At 41.2% G+C, this 18,906-nt stretch overlaps 1 protein-coding gene across 1 annotated transcript; it reads right to left on the bottom strand.

The window, feature by feature from the left end:
- Positions 1-1,163: 1,163 nt before the first annotated feature.
- pbx2 (pre-B-cell leukemia homeobox 2) lies at positions 1,164-18,867 on the bottom strand. Its single transcript, XM_083761765.1, has 8 exons — positions 18,370-18,867; positions 17,532-17,605; positions 16,856-17,100; positions 16,038-16,228; positions 15,362-15,497; positions 13,989-14,130; positions 12,196-12,293; positions 1,164-1,941 (listed from the first exon to the last, which is right to left on the bottom strand). The coding sequence occupies exons 1-8, from the start codon at positions 18,606-18,608 to the stop codon at positions 1,861-1,863; spliced, it is 1,206 nt and encodes a 401-aa protein (XP_083617891.1). The 5' UTR covers positions 18,609-18,867; the 3' UTR covers positions 1,164-1,860.
- Between the last annotated feature and the right edge of the window lie 39 nt (positions 18,868-18,906).

Raw genomic sequence — 18,906 nt, 5'->3', positions numbered from 1 at the left:
GCCCCGGACGTAGGCCTAGGCTATAATGGTGTGCGCGTGGGAACATGAGTCATGACAGCTAGGCACTGTCAGGCAGACTTCGCAATAATGTATCAATTCTAACAGGTAATAAAGTGCAAATGACTTCCCTCTTTCCCCTTGGGAAAGAGTTGATTGGTGGACTTTATCCCCCACGTCGTAAACATTTTACCGTTTGTCAGTTTTAGCCGAAGACCACGGTTTCCCACGACACGCAGCACACGCTTCATGCCACTGATCACAAAAGAAACGGTTTGTCGAGGTGTTGACACACACACACACACACACACACACACACACACACACACACACACGCCTCACCTCCCTGCTCTACCAAGTACCAAGACTGTTTGGTTTGGTGTGGAAGCCAAGGGCCTTTACAAAGCACAGGATGTAACCTATTGTAGAGTCTGTCCTTGTAGAGTCTTGTAGAGGACTCCCTCCTGAGAGCAAAACACCTCATTCGGATGCTTCACGGGTCTGTATACTAGCCTGCATGCACGGTTCACATGACGCTATACTGTTTCAGGGGCATGGCTATAGTAGCCGTAGCCTACTACGACACAGTTCGACACACACACACACACACACACTCACACACACACACACACACACACACACACACACACACACACACACACACACACACACAATGGTAAGTATATGCAATTCTATAGGCTATTCCTTCAGTTTCCAATAGAACTTTTGGTTCATCCTAATTTGGGGTCTTTTTTTGTACTCAATTCATCGAAATATTTAATGATGTGTCTGTCATTAAATGTTTTGATGCATGGAGTACAAAGGACCCCAATGGAAACAAGCCATAGTCTTTCTTGAGTTTTAAATCCCTAGACCTATTGAACTGTACTTTTGTGCTTTTTTGCATCAATAAATCAACTAAACCTGATTGACATGACAAGTCTTCAACAATGCTCGCAAAGGTTCTGGCCAATTAGGTTCAGTATAATCCAACCCGTGTGACAGTAACATTAATAATATCAAAGTTACTAGTTAAAACATTAGCAGATTATCCACGGTGTGAGCTACAACTATATTGTGCTTGTAAAAATATCCATATTGAATTTTGTAGATGCTGAAGTGAAAACATTCTATTTGGTAAAATGAATATACCCCATAGTTTTGAATACAGTCTTTATTGTAAAAGAGGTAGAGAGAATACAGGTGTTTCACTGTACAGAAAAGACAGCACTGTTGATACTCATTCAAACCGTAAATATGGACACAGGCACACGTCATCCATTATATGGGACATACAAGCCCAGTAGGAAAAAACAAAACAAACAAGAGAAACAAACACACAAAATCTTTGGATTTTCTCTTTTGCCCTCTCATTCACTAAATGCATTCTCTCTAAATGAGCCTTAAAACGTTAATCATAAAAGACTTGTAGCACTACTAATAAAACAGCAATAATATAGGGTGATAAAAATTATAATGCAGTTTTCCCCACACCCCTCCCCACACAGAAACACACCCGCGCGCACACACACTGCAGTAACATGTCAAAGTATAGCAAACCTGACCCAATGCCCCGATAATAAAACCACACATGCATGCACTCAATATACACATCTGCATACTCATACACACACATGCACACTTTCACTCGACCATTCCCACACTCAGCTCCATCATATTAACATAACAGTAAACAACAGGGAACATGAAGTAAAGCATACGTACATTAAAAAGAACAAACAACCAAAAAAGAAAACATACAAAAACAACTGCAGCCAAGTGGGAAAGAGTCATATCATTCTTTCTGTCTTTTCCATCTGCAATCTTTCTGTTGCTGTCGTCCAATGCCGGTTGGCGACGGGTTCAGTCAGAGTTGTCAGATTGGTCACTCCTGGGTGAGGTGGCAGAGGGTGATGCGTTTCGAGCCGGCCAGGTCCCGTTCGTCTGCCAAGTGGAAAGAGTAAGTCATTTTTTAGACAGGTAGTGACACAGTCTTGCATAACAGTTGTTTGTGTATCTACCTATAAAGAAAGACTTCTCTGCTTTAGAGTGTGTGCGTGTTCCCTTTATGACTATATGTGGAGATCCCCTAACTCTCTCAAGGTGATGGGTTGAAACAGTTGTCTGTATGTAGAACACATATGTCTCCCAAGTTGGTGCGTCATCAATATGACAGCATAGCATATAGCATAGTACTGTCGTAATTACAGGCTCAAATAGCCTGTAATGCCTGTTTAAGTCATGGTAGTTAAGTATGGTAAATACTAATATTATGTATATTGGGCTTTACTAGTCTTTGACAAATCAGTACTATTCAGTTTCCCTCACATTAACCCATTGATAAACTTTCACACATGCAACGTGCCAACCTGCACATCAGGAGCATTGTGTGTCTTGCCCAATGACACTTGGGATACAATGCTATACAGTACATGATAGATCCAATAACCATGGTTACCTAGATAATTATGTTCCATTCCTTGTGTGAGCTAATTTAATGGCAATCCAATCACAATGTTTAAGTAATCCAAATGCCAATGACAAAAAACAATATTTCTTATGAAAGGACAACAGGCTGCAATACCAAAGGAAAAAAGAAAAAACTAACCAGATGCTCGATGGACATATAAATGTGATGATAATAAAAAGGTGCTCACACGGATCAAGGCATAAAGAAAAAAGAAACGATCCGAGCACTCAAGGTTAAAATGAGGATAGCCTGTATTAAATTAAAAGCACACCAGTGTGAACTCCCGTCTATTGGTTTGCGTCCAGCAGGTGGCAGCCATGTCACATACTTCTCTCGTTCCAATTTCACGCATGCGCACACCACTCGTGCTCACACAGGGGTACACACAAACGGGCACAACGGACATTGTAAGCTGGATGTAGAAGTGGTTGCACCACTTAAAAAGGCAACTGCCAACATGTTTCGACCTAACCTTCATCAGGGCAATAATGAGCTGCAATACCAACCACATATCGTTAATACTTTTCATTGGTTCAATATTTTAAACACCACATGTAAGGGGTGTTCAATAGGGTAACAGGTACGGTCGCCCCAATTCCATCTCGCCCCATCTTTTTTCCACCGACAGCTCGGTGCGGTGGTTCTTGTATTCTTTATTTTGTTTTACTGAGAATAAAGTTAGAAATAAGTTTAGGGGGGGACCCTGAGAGGTCATTTAACGAACTGATGTCACTACTATCAGGTTATGGTGAACTATCCGGTTATAAGCTCAATACCTCTAAAACACAGGTCATGGCTCTAAACTTTAATGCCCCAAGGGGACTGAGGGAAAAATATGATTTGAAATGGGACAATGAAGAAATCAAATATTTGGGAATAAATGTGACGAAAGATCCTTCAAAGTTAACCGTTTCAGTTCATATGACGCATGAGGCCGTCATAAGGATCCCGAAAAAGTAGTGCCTATGACGTCTGTGGACGTCCTAGCGACGCGGGGCGAGATACGAATATTCAGAATTTTTCCTATTTCTTTTTTGGCATTTCGCTTTTCGCTTTCCGTACGCTCTGTGCAACTATTAGCTTGTCATTGACTTTCCGTACGCTCTGTGCAACTATTAGCTTGTCATTGACTCCCATGTTAGCGCGGCGGAAAGAATGACTCGTATCTCCTAATCCAGGAAGCTCTCCGTGGTGATGAATGGATCGATATGCTGGTGCTTCATTTCTGCTCCTCATCCGTCTCTCCCGCAAAATATGAACGCTTTTTGGAGCGTACATTTTTTTATTAAGATGATCGGGGATGTGAGGTCACTTTGTAAAGTCAACTTTCTTAGGAAAGTGTTTCAGGTTCATGGCTTTCAGAGTAAAAGCGATCAGACAACTCTGGCACCCCGGAGCTTCTATTTTGATGCACTTCCGGCACTAAATGTGTTGGAAAGCTAATTATGGTCCCATATCGATGAAAATAAAATCTGATTTACATATATGGAACCTAATCCCCTTCCTAAGCCTAAACTCAAGAATAAGTTCAGTCAAGATGAACATTCTTCCCCGTTTACTTTACATCTTTAGAAATCTCCAATAATTAAATATAGCACCCTACAACTGATAAAGGACAAAGGGGGCATGGCTCTTCCCCGTTTAAGAAACTACTATTGCGCAGCACAGATAACTCCTCTGCTATACTGGAGTAACAGGGGGTATAAAGCGAGATGGAAGGAGTTGGTCTCGTTGCTGACTTCCCTCTGCAGGCTGTAATAGGTGACAAGGGTTTGGCGGACCGATTGGAGAGGATCAATAATCAATGGATAAACCATACGTTAACTGTGTGGCAAAAGGTTGTGAGATCATGTGGTTTTAAAAAAATGTTGAAACTTTTCAGATGGTGTGCCTTCGATACAGATTTTGCCCCAAATAGAGGTGACATTAGATTTAAGTCATGGATAGAGAAAGGTGTCACAACTTATTTTTTTTTGAACTTTGTTTTTATTCAAAAGTTTTCTTTTTTCTTTACACCAAATAATAAGAATAATCAAACACAATTAAAACATACGAATCAATAAAAACAAAACTGAAGAAAGAAACAAAACATACATAAAAAGAAAGAAAAACAGCTTGACATAACTACTATAGTACAGCATTTCCAAGTTGAGCTAGGCAGGAGAGGAACTGGAGACATGACTCACAATACACTTCAGAATCAATTATATAAAAGCATTTTTGTTTTGTTTTGACACAACCACTTCATGACACTTTAACAGACCCAACAACCTCTACACATATATTGAAACACCCAAATACAATATCACAGAAGTCCATCTAAGTATGAAACTGTCCATTTTTAATTGTAACCTTGCGGTCATTTCTTCCATTATATAAACCTGCTTCAGTCTCTGCTTCCATTGGGTTATAGTAGGTGGCTTTGTTTCCTTCCAATTTACTGTTATCATCTTCTTTGCAATCAGTAAAAGTATCCTTAATATGTAACTCCATGCACGCACCTCCTCTGGTATAATACCAAGCAAACATAACTCAGGACCAAAAGGAATATTCAACCCTAAACATTTTTCGATTTCCTTATTAACCTCTTTCCAAAACCTTGAAATTATTGGACAGTCCCAAAAAATGTGTGTATGGTCCCCGATTTCCCCACAATTTCTCCAACACAATTCTATGGATGGTGTTTTCACATATGAGGAGATGACCAGAGGAGTATTGAAAAACCTAGTTATGAGTTTCCAATCGAATTCCTTCCACATCTGGCTATTTATTCCCTTGTGGCAGCCTTCACACATGTCCTCCCAGGTTTTGTCTTCAATAATTATATTTAGTTCCAATTCCCATTTATCCTTAATGTACCATGTGTTTTGAGAAACATCATCCAGTGCTTTATATAAATTGGAAACATGTTTTTTAGTCGGGAATTTTTTTTCTGCAATACCAATGAAGTACATCTCAATATCATTTGGAGTCTTACTAACCAGCTCTCTCTCTCTATGGTCTGTGATATAATGTCTTATCTGGAAGTACCTGAATAAATCACTTGAAGGGAGTTTAAATTGCGTCTGGAGTTGAGCAAAAGATTTAAAGATCGTTCCGTCAAATAACTGGTTTATGGTTTTAAGCCCCTTATCAGCCCAGCGACTGAATCCAGTATCGCTTATGGATGGCAAGAAATCAATATTACCCACTATTGGCATTGCCCTTGAAACTGACCCTGGTCCCCACAATGTTTTCTTAACTTCTTCCCACACCTTTAACGTATGCTTTATCCATTCATTTCCTATTTTAATTTTGTTTTTATCCATTGTTTTTTTATCAAGGAAGGGTAATGTTGACAGAGACACCCCTTTAATTGTGCTCTGTTCTATTTGGTTCCAAACTGTCTCTTCATCATTACTTATCCATGCTACAATTGCAGTCAACTGAGCCGCCCAATAGTAGTGCTTTAGATTGGGAAGGCCTAGGCCTCCCCTATTTTTTGGCAAAAGAAGTGTTTTGAGCCTTATTCTGGGCTTTTTATTTTGCCAAATAAATTTAGAAATCATTCGGTCCAGCGCCTTGAAGGTGGAGATGGGAACTCTGACAGGCAAGGACTGAAACAAGAACAGAAGTCTAGGCAATACGTTCATTTTCACCGTTTCAACTCTACCCAATAAGGAGAGAGGAAGAACATCCCATCTCCCCAGGTCATTTTTAATGGCTCTAATTAATTTTGTATAGTTTGCCTCAAATAACTGTGTAGGATTTGGTGTAATTACAATTCCCAAGTATCTAAACCCTTGTTTAGACCAACGAAATGATACATCATTGTTTAGTTGTGTAGGCCAGGACCCAGAAATCATCATTGCCTCTGATTTGCTTTCGTTAATTTTATAACCTGAGACGGAACCATAACTTTGCAGGCATTTCATGAGTGGGGGAATAGAGAGAATTGGATTTTTTATGAAGAGCAAAACATCATCGGCGAATAGCGCCACCTTGTGGACGAACCCTCCATCATCTGGAATGCCTTGGATCTGAGTATTTCGGCGTATAGCTTCAGCTAAACATTCTATGCTGATTGCGTAGAGAATCGGGGATAATGAATCCCCCTGTTTTACGCCCCTCTCAACCCTGAAAAAATCTGAACAGTGACCATTAACTCTAATTCTTGATTTGGAATTATTATATAGCAAATTAATCCAAGAAACAAATTCTTCTCTGAAACCCATTTCCTTTAAAGTCTCTTCCAAGAAGAGCCAATCTAATCTATCGAACGCTTTGACACCGTCAAGGCTAAGAAGCATCGATGGGTCTTTATCCCTTGCAGCTAGTGACTGTATGTTTAATGCTCTCCTGATATTATTTGTCCCCTGTCTTTTCCATATGAAGCCCGTTTGCTGGGGGGATATTAATCGTTTAATGTACTTTTGGATTCTATTTGCTAATATAGAGGTTAGTATCTTGTAGTCCACGCACAGAAGACTGATTGGGCGGTAACTAGAACACTGTATGGGGTCTTTTCCTTCCTTATGTAATACCGTTATGATGGCCTCTGACCATGATTTTGGGGGATCCCCTGTCAATAATACAGAATTATATAATTTGCATAGCTTGGGAGAAAGTTCATTTGCAAAAACCTTGTAATATTCCCCTGAAAAACCGTCTGCTCCTGGAGATTTATTATTTTTTAAGTTGGAAATTGTTTCCCTTATTTCCTCCTCAGTGATGCGTTTTATTAGTTTGGATGCTTCCCCCTCTGCCAATTTATTTAATTCAAGGGGTCTCAAGAATTCAATGATCTTTTCTCTTTTAAATTCTTGTTCTTGCCCCTTGTATAATTGTTCATAAAATTTTGCAAAGGCATCCGAGATCTGCTTAGGCTGCGTTTCAACCAGGTTGGTTTCGGGGTGTCTGATCTTAGCCACAGCGCGACCAGATTGGGCCTTCCGGAGTTGAAAGGCCAGCAACCTGCTCGCCCTATTCCCCATCTCATAATATTTTCTATTAGTATACCTAAGTGCCCCCTCGGCCTTGTATGTTAATAGCTCATCTAATTGTTTTCTGGTTTCTTTTAATTCTTCCAGTGTTTTCCCATTCCCAAACTGTTTGTGTTCTTTTTCTAGTCCTTTTATTTTGTTTTCCAATTCTTGTTGTTTTGCAAGCCTTTGCTTTTTTATTCTCGCTCCTATAGAAATAATCTTCCCTCTGATTGTGGCTTTACCTGCATCCCAGACTACTGAGGGTGAAACAATCCCATCATCATTTATAGCAAAGTACTCCATAATGGCACCCTTTATTTCCTCCTTAATACTAGCATCTGATAATAATGAGGTATTAAGCCGCCAGTACTTTAAGTGGTTAACTGACTCAAAGCCAACTTTCATAGAAACTGGGGCATGGTCTGAAATAGTGATCTGTCCTATAGTGCATTCTCTGATACGAAAAAGATCCTTCTTTGACACACAAAAGTAATCCAACCTAGAATAACTGCCATATACTTGGGACATAAATGAAAAATCCCTTTCATTTGGGTGGAGATGCCTCCATGCATCTACCAAGCCTAACTCCCTCATCACGTTTGTTAAACCCATGGCCTTTTTGGATAGAGTTTTTGTTGACGACGGTAGTTTATCCCACTTATTACTCAAAGTACAATTCTGATCTCCTCCCATGATTATAAACCCCTCTCCTTTATCCGCAATTAATGCAGCAATCTTTTTACTAAACAGAGGGCAATCTTCGTTCGGGGCATACACATTCAAAATGGTGACCTTTACGCCTCCCAGTGTCCCAACCACCATTATATACCTGCCCTCTTTATCCTGGAAGGTTTGCTCATTGCTATAATATACAGATTTACTAAATAAAATAGCCACCCCTCTTTTCTTACCACCCGCATACGACGCTCCGTACACTTGATCTACCCACTCTCTTTTAAGTTTTGAGTGTTCGATCTCTGACAAATGAGTTTCCTGTATCAAAGCCACTGAGCACTGCATTTTCTTCAATTGACTAAGTATCTTTTTCCTTTTTATAGGGTTGTTGAGACCCTTTATATTATAGCTAATAAAATTTAAACCTGCCATATTTTTTGCTTTTCATTTTGACATGCCTCCCCTCCTCACCACACAAGCCCAACTCTGCCCCATAAACACACACAATGGATACAAGCTGTATAAACACTGAAAAATAAAAACAACAATCAAAATTCCCCGTAGAATGCTCCAACCCAAAAACCAAAACACACAATAACACCCCTTGGAACACCCTGGGTAGAGAAAAACACTCTTGTTTTGCACAGAGTGCAGCTGCAACGGGCCACCTCCTGATGTCGCCCTCGTCCCATTGCTCGATTCGCATATCTCTTAGAGCATGCATTGGTCCCCCTCCTCTACCCCCACTAAAACCTATCTGAAATTAAGAAAAGAGGAATAGTAGGGATACTTAGCCCCCCCCCCTCCCTCGGCAGGCACCCCCCTTGATGATACTAAAATAAAACCATATTGAGGATATTCCCATGTCTCGCTGTCCCCAAAATACACTTGTTACCCAACATATATTCGCATGATTATCATTAATAACCAAACCAAAATGATACCTCTGTATTTAGCCTGCCGCCCCCTTCATATATTATTCACAAACTCCACATCAGTCAAAATGAAACAAAAAAAAACAACTTAACAAATCCTTGTGGACTGACCTTCATTTTTACACATTCTATCTACCCCCCCCCCCCTCCCACATTCCCACCCTCTCCCAAAGCATTCCCCTATATTCAAATAATAACCATTGCCTTAGTTTTCTTTCTTTTTTTTAACCTTAAGTTCTTATTATACTAACAAATGTTTCAATTCGTCGCAACATCCCTTCAGATGATACTGACCTCCAGGACGTTCATAGATGTGATTCAGAATATCTGGATACCTCTCTGTCCTAGACGTCCTTGGCTGGGATACTTTAATGTCCGTTGCTATTCTTCTTGGTCGTCATCTTGAATGGTGGGTCTGTTGTCATCGGGATTCAGTGGACTGCATTTTTTTATGGCTCTGATGTCCTCCAGGTTCAGTTGACGGCTCCTTCTTTTCCCTCCTTGTGTCTTCCACCCGTCCAGCGCCAGCTCCCTGTCGAACATGTCTTGTTCCTCTGCATCCACGATGATTTCAAACTGCTTCAGTGTCTCTCTAGCATCCAGTAAAGATGGGAAGACCTTCTCCCCGGTGTCCAAGAAGATCTTTATTTGGGCCGGGTAGATGGTGCGGGCTTTGATTTTCTTATCTTTCAGCTTTTTAATCACTTCCCACACTGCCTTTCTCTTTCTTTGTAGATTCTGTGAATAGTCATGGTCAAATACCACTCTCCTTCCCTCATACTGGATGTTTCCCTGTGACCACGCTTGCGCCAAGACTGTCTGTTTTACCCCATAGTCAAGGAAGCGAATGATTATGGATCTCGGTGGTGCTGTCGGCTCTTTCGGTTTGGGCACAGTGGCCCTGTGCACTCTCACCACCCTTACGGACAGTTCTTCTTCTAATTGCAAATTTTCACACAGGAATCTTTGTATAAAGCCAGGCATATCATTCTTTTCTGCGTTTTCTTTTATGCCATACACACGGATGTTGTTTCGACGTGACATATTTTCCATTTGGTCACACTTAGCAGCTAGGCTGGACTCCTTTTTTAGCAAGTAAGCTAATGCTCTGTCATGTAGCATGCTCCTGTCTTCTGCGTCACTTACTCTTTGCTCTGCCGTAGCGACTCTCTGGTCCAACATGTCCATCCGTTGTTTTATTTCAGTCATGGATGCTTCCAGTCTGCCCAATGAGGTCTTTGTGTCCCTATAAAAGTCACTGTTTTCAGCTCGGAGCTTCCGCAGCTCTGTTAGCATCTCAGACTCCACGTTCCCTCCAACAGCCATGGCTTGCAATGATTCACCGGTTAGCTTTAGCTGCGTTAGCTTCAGCTGCCTTGTATTTGGTCTTAATTCAGACTCCTCTGTGTTTCCTTTGCCCGAACTTTTCGTAGTCTTGCCTTTCACCATTCTTTGACGACCATTTCAGTATATTTTCGTATTCATTTGTTAGGTTTTGATTAGTTTTAAGGCTATTTTGTAAATAGGTTCAGCGGAGCTAGTCTTTCACACGTCTACCTCGGTCATGACGTCACCGGAACCCCCAGGGTGTCACAACTTATATGTAATTTATACAAAGAAGTGAAGTCGATAGTTTCAGATCAATACAAGTCAAACATGGTTTCGAACAGGCTGACTTTTACAGATATCTCCAGGTGCGGCACTATATCAATCAAGAATGTAAACTCAAAGAGTTTTCTGCAGTTGAATCAGAGTTCTTTTCCATATTGAAGTCAGCTCTCACAGTGGAGCCAAGTAAATCCATCTCTGAGTTATATGGCGCCATTTCAGATGCTAAAAATGAAAGCACGTTGTACATCAAAGAGAGATGGGAGAGGGATGCAGGAATTTAACTCTCGGAGGGAGTGTGGGAAGGGATCTGGGCGTTCCAGTCTAACTCAACTTGTTCTATGGACTGGAGAGAGCACTGTTGGAAAAATATTATTAGATATTTTAAGACCCCATATCAGGAAAAATACAAAGGGGATGATAGGCCGTGCTGGAGGCAGTGTGGGGCAAAGAAAGCCAACCACTTCCACATTTTCTGGGGGTGCCCCAAGTTGGGGGTGTTTTGGAACAATATTCACAAATCACTGTGCTCAGTATTTAATACTCCAATACCTTTTAACTTCACAACCTTGTACCTGTGCCACATTGAATGTCTTAACCAGTCGAGATACACAAAGCTACTGCAGGTGCTCTTGGCAGCCAAAAAGTCAATAACAAGAAGATGACTAACCCCAATCCCACCCACAATGGACGATTGGCATGGAATAGTCCTGGATATTTTCAAAATGGAAAAATTTACATACATGTTAAGAACTAGATTAGACAATTTCTACCAAATTCGGAACAACTGGATAGTGCACATTGCCCCTCTGAGAGCGGACTTCTCACTGGTCCATTGCCTGCTTTACGATTGTAGAAAATGTCTAAGACATCTTTCCTTCTCTCATGGTCGAAGACCAAAGCTGTATTGTTTTTGTCCCCCTCAGCAATAGTGTATATACTTTCGTTTTTTTTCTTTTTTTTTTTTCTGTCTTTTTCTGCCCACTCTTTTCTTTTTGTCCCTGTTTAAGTGTGGACTTGATGTCATCTTCTAAAAGAAAAAGGACTATACAGAGACATTGGAGTGAACTACTCCAAATGAACTAATGGTGCTTTTTAATTTATTTGTTTTTAAGTGGATTTTAGATTTTAATAGTATTTTAGCTCTTTTAACTAGCATACTAAAAGCCAGTGAAACGACATTTCGTTCTCAAAAGCATTTTATGTATCTGTGAATGACAATAAAGCTATCTATCTATCTATCTAGGTTAAGGTTAGGAATAAGGTTAGGTTTGACGGTTTAAGCATAATCTACTTAGATTACTTTAGGAATACCAGGCCGCGCTGTTCCGCCGGCTGTACGCACGGGGCGAGTTGGTAAAGGGGTGAGTTGTTTTGTATTCTTCAATAGCACTGATTTATGCAAAAAAATATCAAAAACATCAAAAATGGAGTAAGGTGGTTTCCTCCCGACAGCAACGATATGTAACTCAAAACACTACAAAGGCCCATTTTGTGTGAAATATATAGATGTAACTGTAACCGTTCAGGAATTGATCTTTAGTACCTGTGGTGCTCCCATTTGGTAGGCAGGCTGCTCTCCATTCATTGGTGGAACACCAAGAAAAAGGTCAGCTGACCCTGACAAAGAAAAGGACCCGGACCCTATAGGAGAGAGAACAATATGGTAAAATTAATGCTATTATTTTATGGAACACAGTACACACTTCTGGCAAAATAATAGCATTACTGATAAGATGACAGACATCCTAAACCTAAATGGTACATTCATTTCCTCAAGCAAGTGCAGAACAACGCCATCAGCATATTTGTCTGCTCAAACACCTTTTAACACCCGACAAACAAATCCTTATGTCGAGAACGAGATGTCTAACAAGACAGCTTCTTCACCCAAGAAATGACTTTATTTAAATACTTTACTTACTCTGTTATGTCTTTGACTCATGGAGTATTTCTTTTTTTTAAACATTAACTGTGACCGCGTTGTTTTTGCAGAAATCCGCAAATGGTAACAAACCGCTTCATCCCCATTAAAAAGCATTAATCCGCCTGCATAGGTAAAAGTCCAGTTCGGTGTGACCGGGATGTGAATAGAAGTCGATTTTCGACTCATGCTCATCTCGACAAAAAAAAAGAAAAATAGAAGTCGAAAAATCGTCAGTAAATATATATTTTGGCTGATCAGTCGTTGTCTGTGTATAGGCTAATTCATTGGTAAAAATATGCTAAATAACTCATTTTTAGACCATCTGGGAAATAAATAAATAAATCCGCGGCGGCGGTAAAACGCACCCGCCGCCTATGGCTGTTACAAGTCAAGTCAAAGTTGCAAGTCCTCAATGACTCACGGATGGACGCGTTGTGAGCTTGTAGATCTGCTATTTTTTATGCGCAAGACCTTTCTACGTCGCAGCATAGCATGTTACGTTCTCGTTTTTCACAATGTTCAGTGGAGACTGGAGCGGGGATGCGATGTTTTTCATTCAATTCATACAACCCTAAATGTTCAACAACGTATTCACCAATAGTACGTTTTTACACACTGTAGTTGTCCGCATTGAGCATATGAGCCTATGGGCATGCCTTTCTCAAAGAAAATCTGTCTTGAATGCTGACAGTGCCACTGCCGCCCACCACCGCACCTACACGAGTGACGGTGACGGCAAAACCCACGTATAGTAGGCTTGTATATATGAAAACAATCAGCCAGGAATGGATTAGTACTTAAGTTGGAGAACTACCAACATAACAACAGAGCTCACAGCTGCATGTTTACAAAATAAAGTCAATTTTTATCATTGATGCAAATTCTAAACATGATGGGAGCAGCAGTCAATGCACAGTTGCGCCCTCCTGTCAACTGATGCAGCAACAACAACAAAAAGGAAGAGAGAAAAATCGATTGACACAACAGTAAATGGCCACATGTCGACTTGCCAAATACTGAGTCATTCACATCCCTAGTGTGACCACACCCTAAACTCTTGTCATGTTGTGTGTCAGTGTTTTCTGCTGTTCAGTGCCTTTCCCAAATATAACTAAGATCATTTTTACCAAATCATTTTGATTAAAGTGTAAACAAAATACCATTATGGTATCGTTTTTAATATTCTAATTAATTAGTAATTATACATACTTCCTTTGACACCCCCCATCACGGGGCCTGTGAAAAGGAAACTCCCGGGATGCACACGCAGATTAGACACAAACGGACCAACATGCGGTCGAACATGGTTCGGTTAGGTAGGTTGTCGGACCAATAGCATGTCTGAACTAAAGCCTGTAGTATCCAGTGTTCCTACAGTACACCATCCAAAACTTGGGAATGCCTTTTGATACCTGTGGAGTTGGGAGTGTGCGGTGAGTCCTCATTCTGTGTTGCCCCAATTGCCGTCTTCATGGCATAGAGGTTGGCCTCCTCCTGGAACTTGCCAATGTTCTTCTTGTAGCGAATTCTCTTATTGCCGAACCAGTTGGACACCTGCCATTGTTTTGACATCAAAATGTCAGTTTACATTTAACTTTAACTATGAATCAAGACCAGTGGTCGGTCGGGCACGCACGCACATGTCATCCCAGTCATGATTTCAACACTTTCAAGAAAAAACACACAAACCAAAAAACAGGCATAAATCAGTGGTACAGGTTCTACAGGTTTAAATTGTCGCCCTGCTGGATTCTTTTGCCCTACCTCACTCTTTTGGAGACTGTGAGTGACAGTGACAGACTGGATGTTACTCGTTTAAACATGTCTGGTACGCTTCCGGTCACTCGTTGGGCAGACAAGGCAACTGTCTCACACAGATACAGTGCAGATATGCATACAGTGCACTTTAGAATTTCTCACTGTACTTGTACTAGCACTGTAGTTACTTAAAACAAATCAGCTTCTACACAAGGACTCTTGCTGTCAACATAGCAGTGCTTTAAAATGGTTTCAGTTCTATCACATGCAACTCTGCCCTGCTGGTATGTCTATGCCCGACCAGGAACGAGGATATATCTGATATTACATGTTCATATGTGATTACAATCACCTGGAGGGAAAAACAAAGTCTACTGCCCGTGAGCGTGAATTGATTTTACACCATTAGTTGCTGTTCAACAAGATTAGAGACAGAACTAGTTCTTGAGCTTCTCTGAAGGTCTAACTTAGGTCTAAATTAAAACATTTTCTTACGAAACAGTAGTTTAATTAAGCAATATTACACGAGAGGGTGTTGTTTAACGTGATTATTGCCACGACAGGGATGCGGTCAGGAACGAGACGAAGTCGAGTTCCGCAAGCATCACTGAAGTGGCAATAATCACGTTAAACAACACCCTCGAGTGTAATATTGCAATTCTACAACAGTTACCCTTAAAACAAAGAAAATCGCTGAAAATATATATTTTTTTAATGACAGATGTAGTCACTACGACCACAAATGTCCAAAGAAACTAGCTAGCCTAGCCACCGAGTTTGCTAGCGCTCTGGGAAAACAGAGCGGCTGAATTCTTTGTTTTGATTAGGTGGTGAACAGTAGTGGTTTGATCAACGGCTAGAAACCGTTTCAACCAATCAGATTGCTTCCTCTTAACGACCTGTTGTAGAATTGATGTTGGTTTTGAGTCTTCGATAATGTTTTTATTAAATCTTATTGTTATTTCCATTTTGTCCAACCAAACCGCTACCAAATTAGCACCAGTTCTTGGTAGGTGCCAAACCCTACCTGAGACACAGTGATTCCACACGATTTGGCAATTTCTTCTTTGGCCTCTTCACTAGGGTAAGGGTTGGAGAGGTGGGAGTAGAAATATTCATTCAGGACCTCAGTGGCCTGCTTGCTAAAGTTACGTCTCTTGCGCCTGTCAAGACAGAAGTACATGAGAGGGGAAAATTATGTTTTTGTATGTTTTGTTCTGATATTGCTACTTCAACATCCATTATTCATGATCTTACATCAATCTTATTCACTCCCACAGTCACACTAGCATGCATAGTCGTTAGCCACAGCTAAAGCCATAGTGTCTTGAATTCCCACACTCTGGGTTGTACTCTTCCACCAATGAAGTGCCATTAAAACATAACAGTGGCATTTTAACTGGGTTCAGGGATACGTCAATGATAATTACACCAAATTGTGTAAATTCTTACGGCCTGTTATTACAGCTGTTATCAGGATCAGGTTATCAGGATGTTTTTCCGTTATCAGGATGTTATTCCGTTGACGCATACTTATCCAAGAATACCAAGACACGCACGTCATGCACGTCACACACACACACACACACACACACACACACACACACACACACACACACACACACACACACACACACACACACACACACACACACACACACACACACACACACACACACACACACACACACACACACACACACCTTGCATCAAGGAACCGGGACCTCAGGATCATGACAGCTTCACAGGTACTCTGTTTAAGTTGGGTCTGGATGGAGCTGAACTTGCGGTGGATGATGGCCACCATGCGCTCAATCTCCCTTGGGGACACAGGCCGTGTTCGGGACTGCTCCCTCAGTAGGTTCATGACATGGGTGGTGAACTCACTGCATGCCTGGACAAGAAAAAGGTTGAAGCTATAATAAATAAATAATAATATATGTGTTTAGTTGTTATTGGGGTTGTGGCCAAGTACATTTGCACACACCTGTAATTTGTCCATTTAACCCATCCCATTAGGAGTAAGAACATTTGGAGTTCTGCATCTTTCTCAAGGACAGTTCTGACACTGACACTTTTGAGCTGCATACTCCAAAGGTATTTTGGTTTCAGTGGGAATTGCCAAAACAATAAAAGTGATTGATACTTGCTAGGGCTCATCCGAGTTCTGAACGTTAGACCCGCCCACTGTATAGTGATTTTACCCATCTCCACTGTTTGTTTACAATAACCTCCGACATGCTGCAGTGCTAAGACATTTTTTCTCAGAGAGTATGCCATTTCTGGTGAGAGACATTGTGTGTGTCCTGTCGCTCTCCATTTATTAATTGACATCATGCTTGTGTAGTTTTTCATGAACCACCTAAATGCAACATCCCAAGTCTGATCCCGCCCAGGAGACCAGTGAAAAAAGAAACCCAAATATGGCAGTTTGTCTGTGTGTGAGCAAAATAAGCTGACATAGCTGCCCCATTACAAAAGAAAAGCCATAGGGTTGGCCTTCTGCTGTCGACATAAGTACCTGTTCATATTTCTCCAGCTCGGTATGGTAGATACCCCGAATCTGGCTCAACTTGCTTTTGTAGTCGGAGTGCTCGAGTGAGCTGTCGGGTGACATCCCTCCTGAGCTAGTGGCCGCGGACACGGCAGCTGCAGCCCCGCCCCCTTTCTCTGGCCCCGCTACACCCTCCGCCAGCAGCATATTGTCCAGTCGAATGAGCTGCGGGTCCTGGGGCTCCTCCTCCTGGGCGTTCCTCATCGACAGACCTGTCACAAAGACGTGTCAAATTGAGAAGGATTTTGTAGGTGAGATGTCAAGTTGTCAACAAGGAGAAAAAAATTATGTGTACATTCTATGTGGAATCAGAAGCTGGTTTAGGCACTTAATAAGAGGAGAAAATATAGTCACATTATTTGTCTTATGCAACAAATTAGGTTAACTTGTTACTACTGCATTATTATTATTATTATTCCAATGTGTTAACTACAGCAGGTCAAATTCTGCAAACTGATGTTTTGGTCATATTCTGAATCTTTTGGTAACTGTTCATTGTTAATGTGCAGAATAATGTACAACAAAATATAGTGGACAAGGGCCCGAAGCACTACAGATTAAAGGTTAATGGTTAAACTTTGGAAGAGTTTGAAAATATAACCAACAATATTGACAGGGTCAAAACTCTTTGTCATAACGTTACCAGTTTTTTCCTTGATCTCGCACAAAACGCTGAACAAAGCAGGTTTCATTCGATGACAGTTCAATGCATGTTTCCTGTGCAGGAAGAACGACCATGGTGTTTAGCCAGCTTGGTAGAATGATTGGCTATAATAACTTTAGATCAAAACAAACAACACAAATGAAGTGACAAACCAGCCTCCATAGCATGCTTTATTTTAGCAAACATTAGCTACTGGCTAGCTAATAGCAACGTTAGCATTTGCCTTTTAATGATCCGTCTTTTCATCTATGTGATGATGATGTAAAAGATAAACGCCATCAAGGGGCCAAGCGACGTTGATGTAACTAATATACATTATAAACGTGAAGTCTTTACTCAAAACGTCAGCCAGCAGCACTTATTGTTGAGCAGTTAGCCTAAATGCTAATGTATACATATTCGTACGAGCCTTTCGCAAAAGTAAAGTACCGTATATATGTGTTTTCAACTGAAAAGGTGTCGACGTGGGTCGCATAGACACCTTTTTAGTTGTAAATGACGTCATTTGTGTCGAGCGGAGTCGTGCAACGAAGGATCAAGGCTAACATTAACTAGCCAACAATAGCTAATAACACTCTACAAACAAATGCGTGTTTGTTTACAAATGGTAATAACTCAAATAGAGGCAGCTAAATAAACCACACGTTAGTGGGGAAGGGGAACATATAACACGAACTTCCTTTTCATTAACGTTAACTCATATATTAAAATGAAACAATAGGTCGGTTGAAGTTCAGGAAACTTTGACTCTAGGGAAGGAGTCAGCTAACTAAACATCTAAATCAAAGGTGTAGGGAAAAAAAGAATAATCACAAACTTTGCTTGTGCCTCGTCCAAACTTTGGTCGGTGATGGTCATTATTTGTTGCAAAATATCACCAATATCTCTGCGGGTTTCATGTCCATTCTCTGTGCCTTCGAGGCCCGGATCTCCGTCCGAGCGGCGTTGGGAAGGTTGGTGAACCGAGTTGAGGCCATGCATCCCGGGGTGGCCGCTGAGGCCCAGTCCCCGGCCGTTGGAAGGCCCGTTGCCAGTGTGAGGCTGCTGCTGCAACATGTTCGGCGACGCACGATGGCGACGACTGCTGCCCAAAAGTGCGCACAGTCACAGTCACGCACATGCACACCACACGCACCACTGAAGCATTCTCGCCACCAAAGTTGCCTAGCGCTGGAATGTAAAAAAGGAAAAGTCGTACCGTATTTATATTATTTACAGATGGGTTGTCTGCGTTGCTAAATAAGTCACAGCAAAATAGTTCAAATTCTGGAGAAGTGAACCGTAGGCTAATTCCTTCCTGACTGCTATCTGAACAACATCACACTTTAAAGAATAGAAAGTGTGTGTGTGTGTG

Source organism: Protomyctophum parallelum, assembly GCF_964188405.1.
Source record: "Protomyctophum parallelum genome assembly, chromosome: 3".
Taxonomy (NCBI): Eukaryota; Metazoa; Chordata; class Actinopteri; order Myctophiformes; family Myctophidae; genus Protomyctophum; species Protomyctophum parallelum.
The sequence above is the reverse complement of the archived record's forward strand: the minus strand, read 5'-3'. Positions and strand labels throughout refer to the sequence as shown.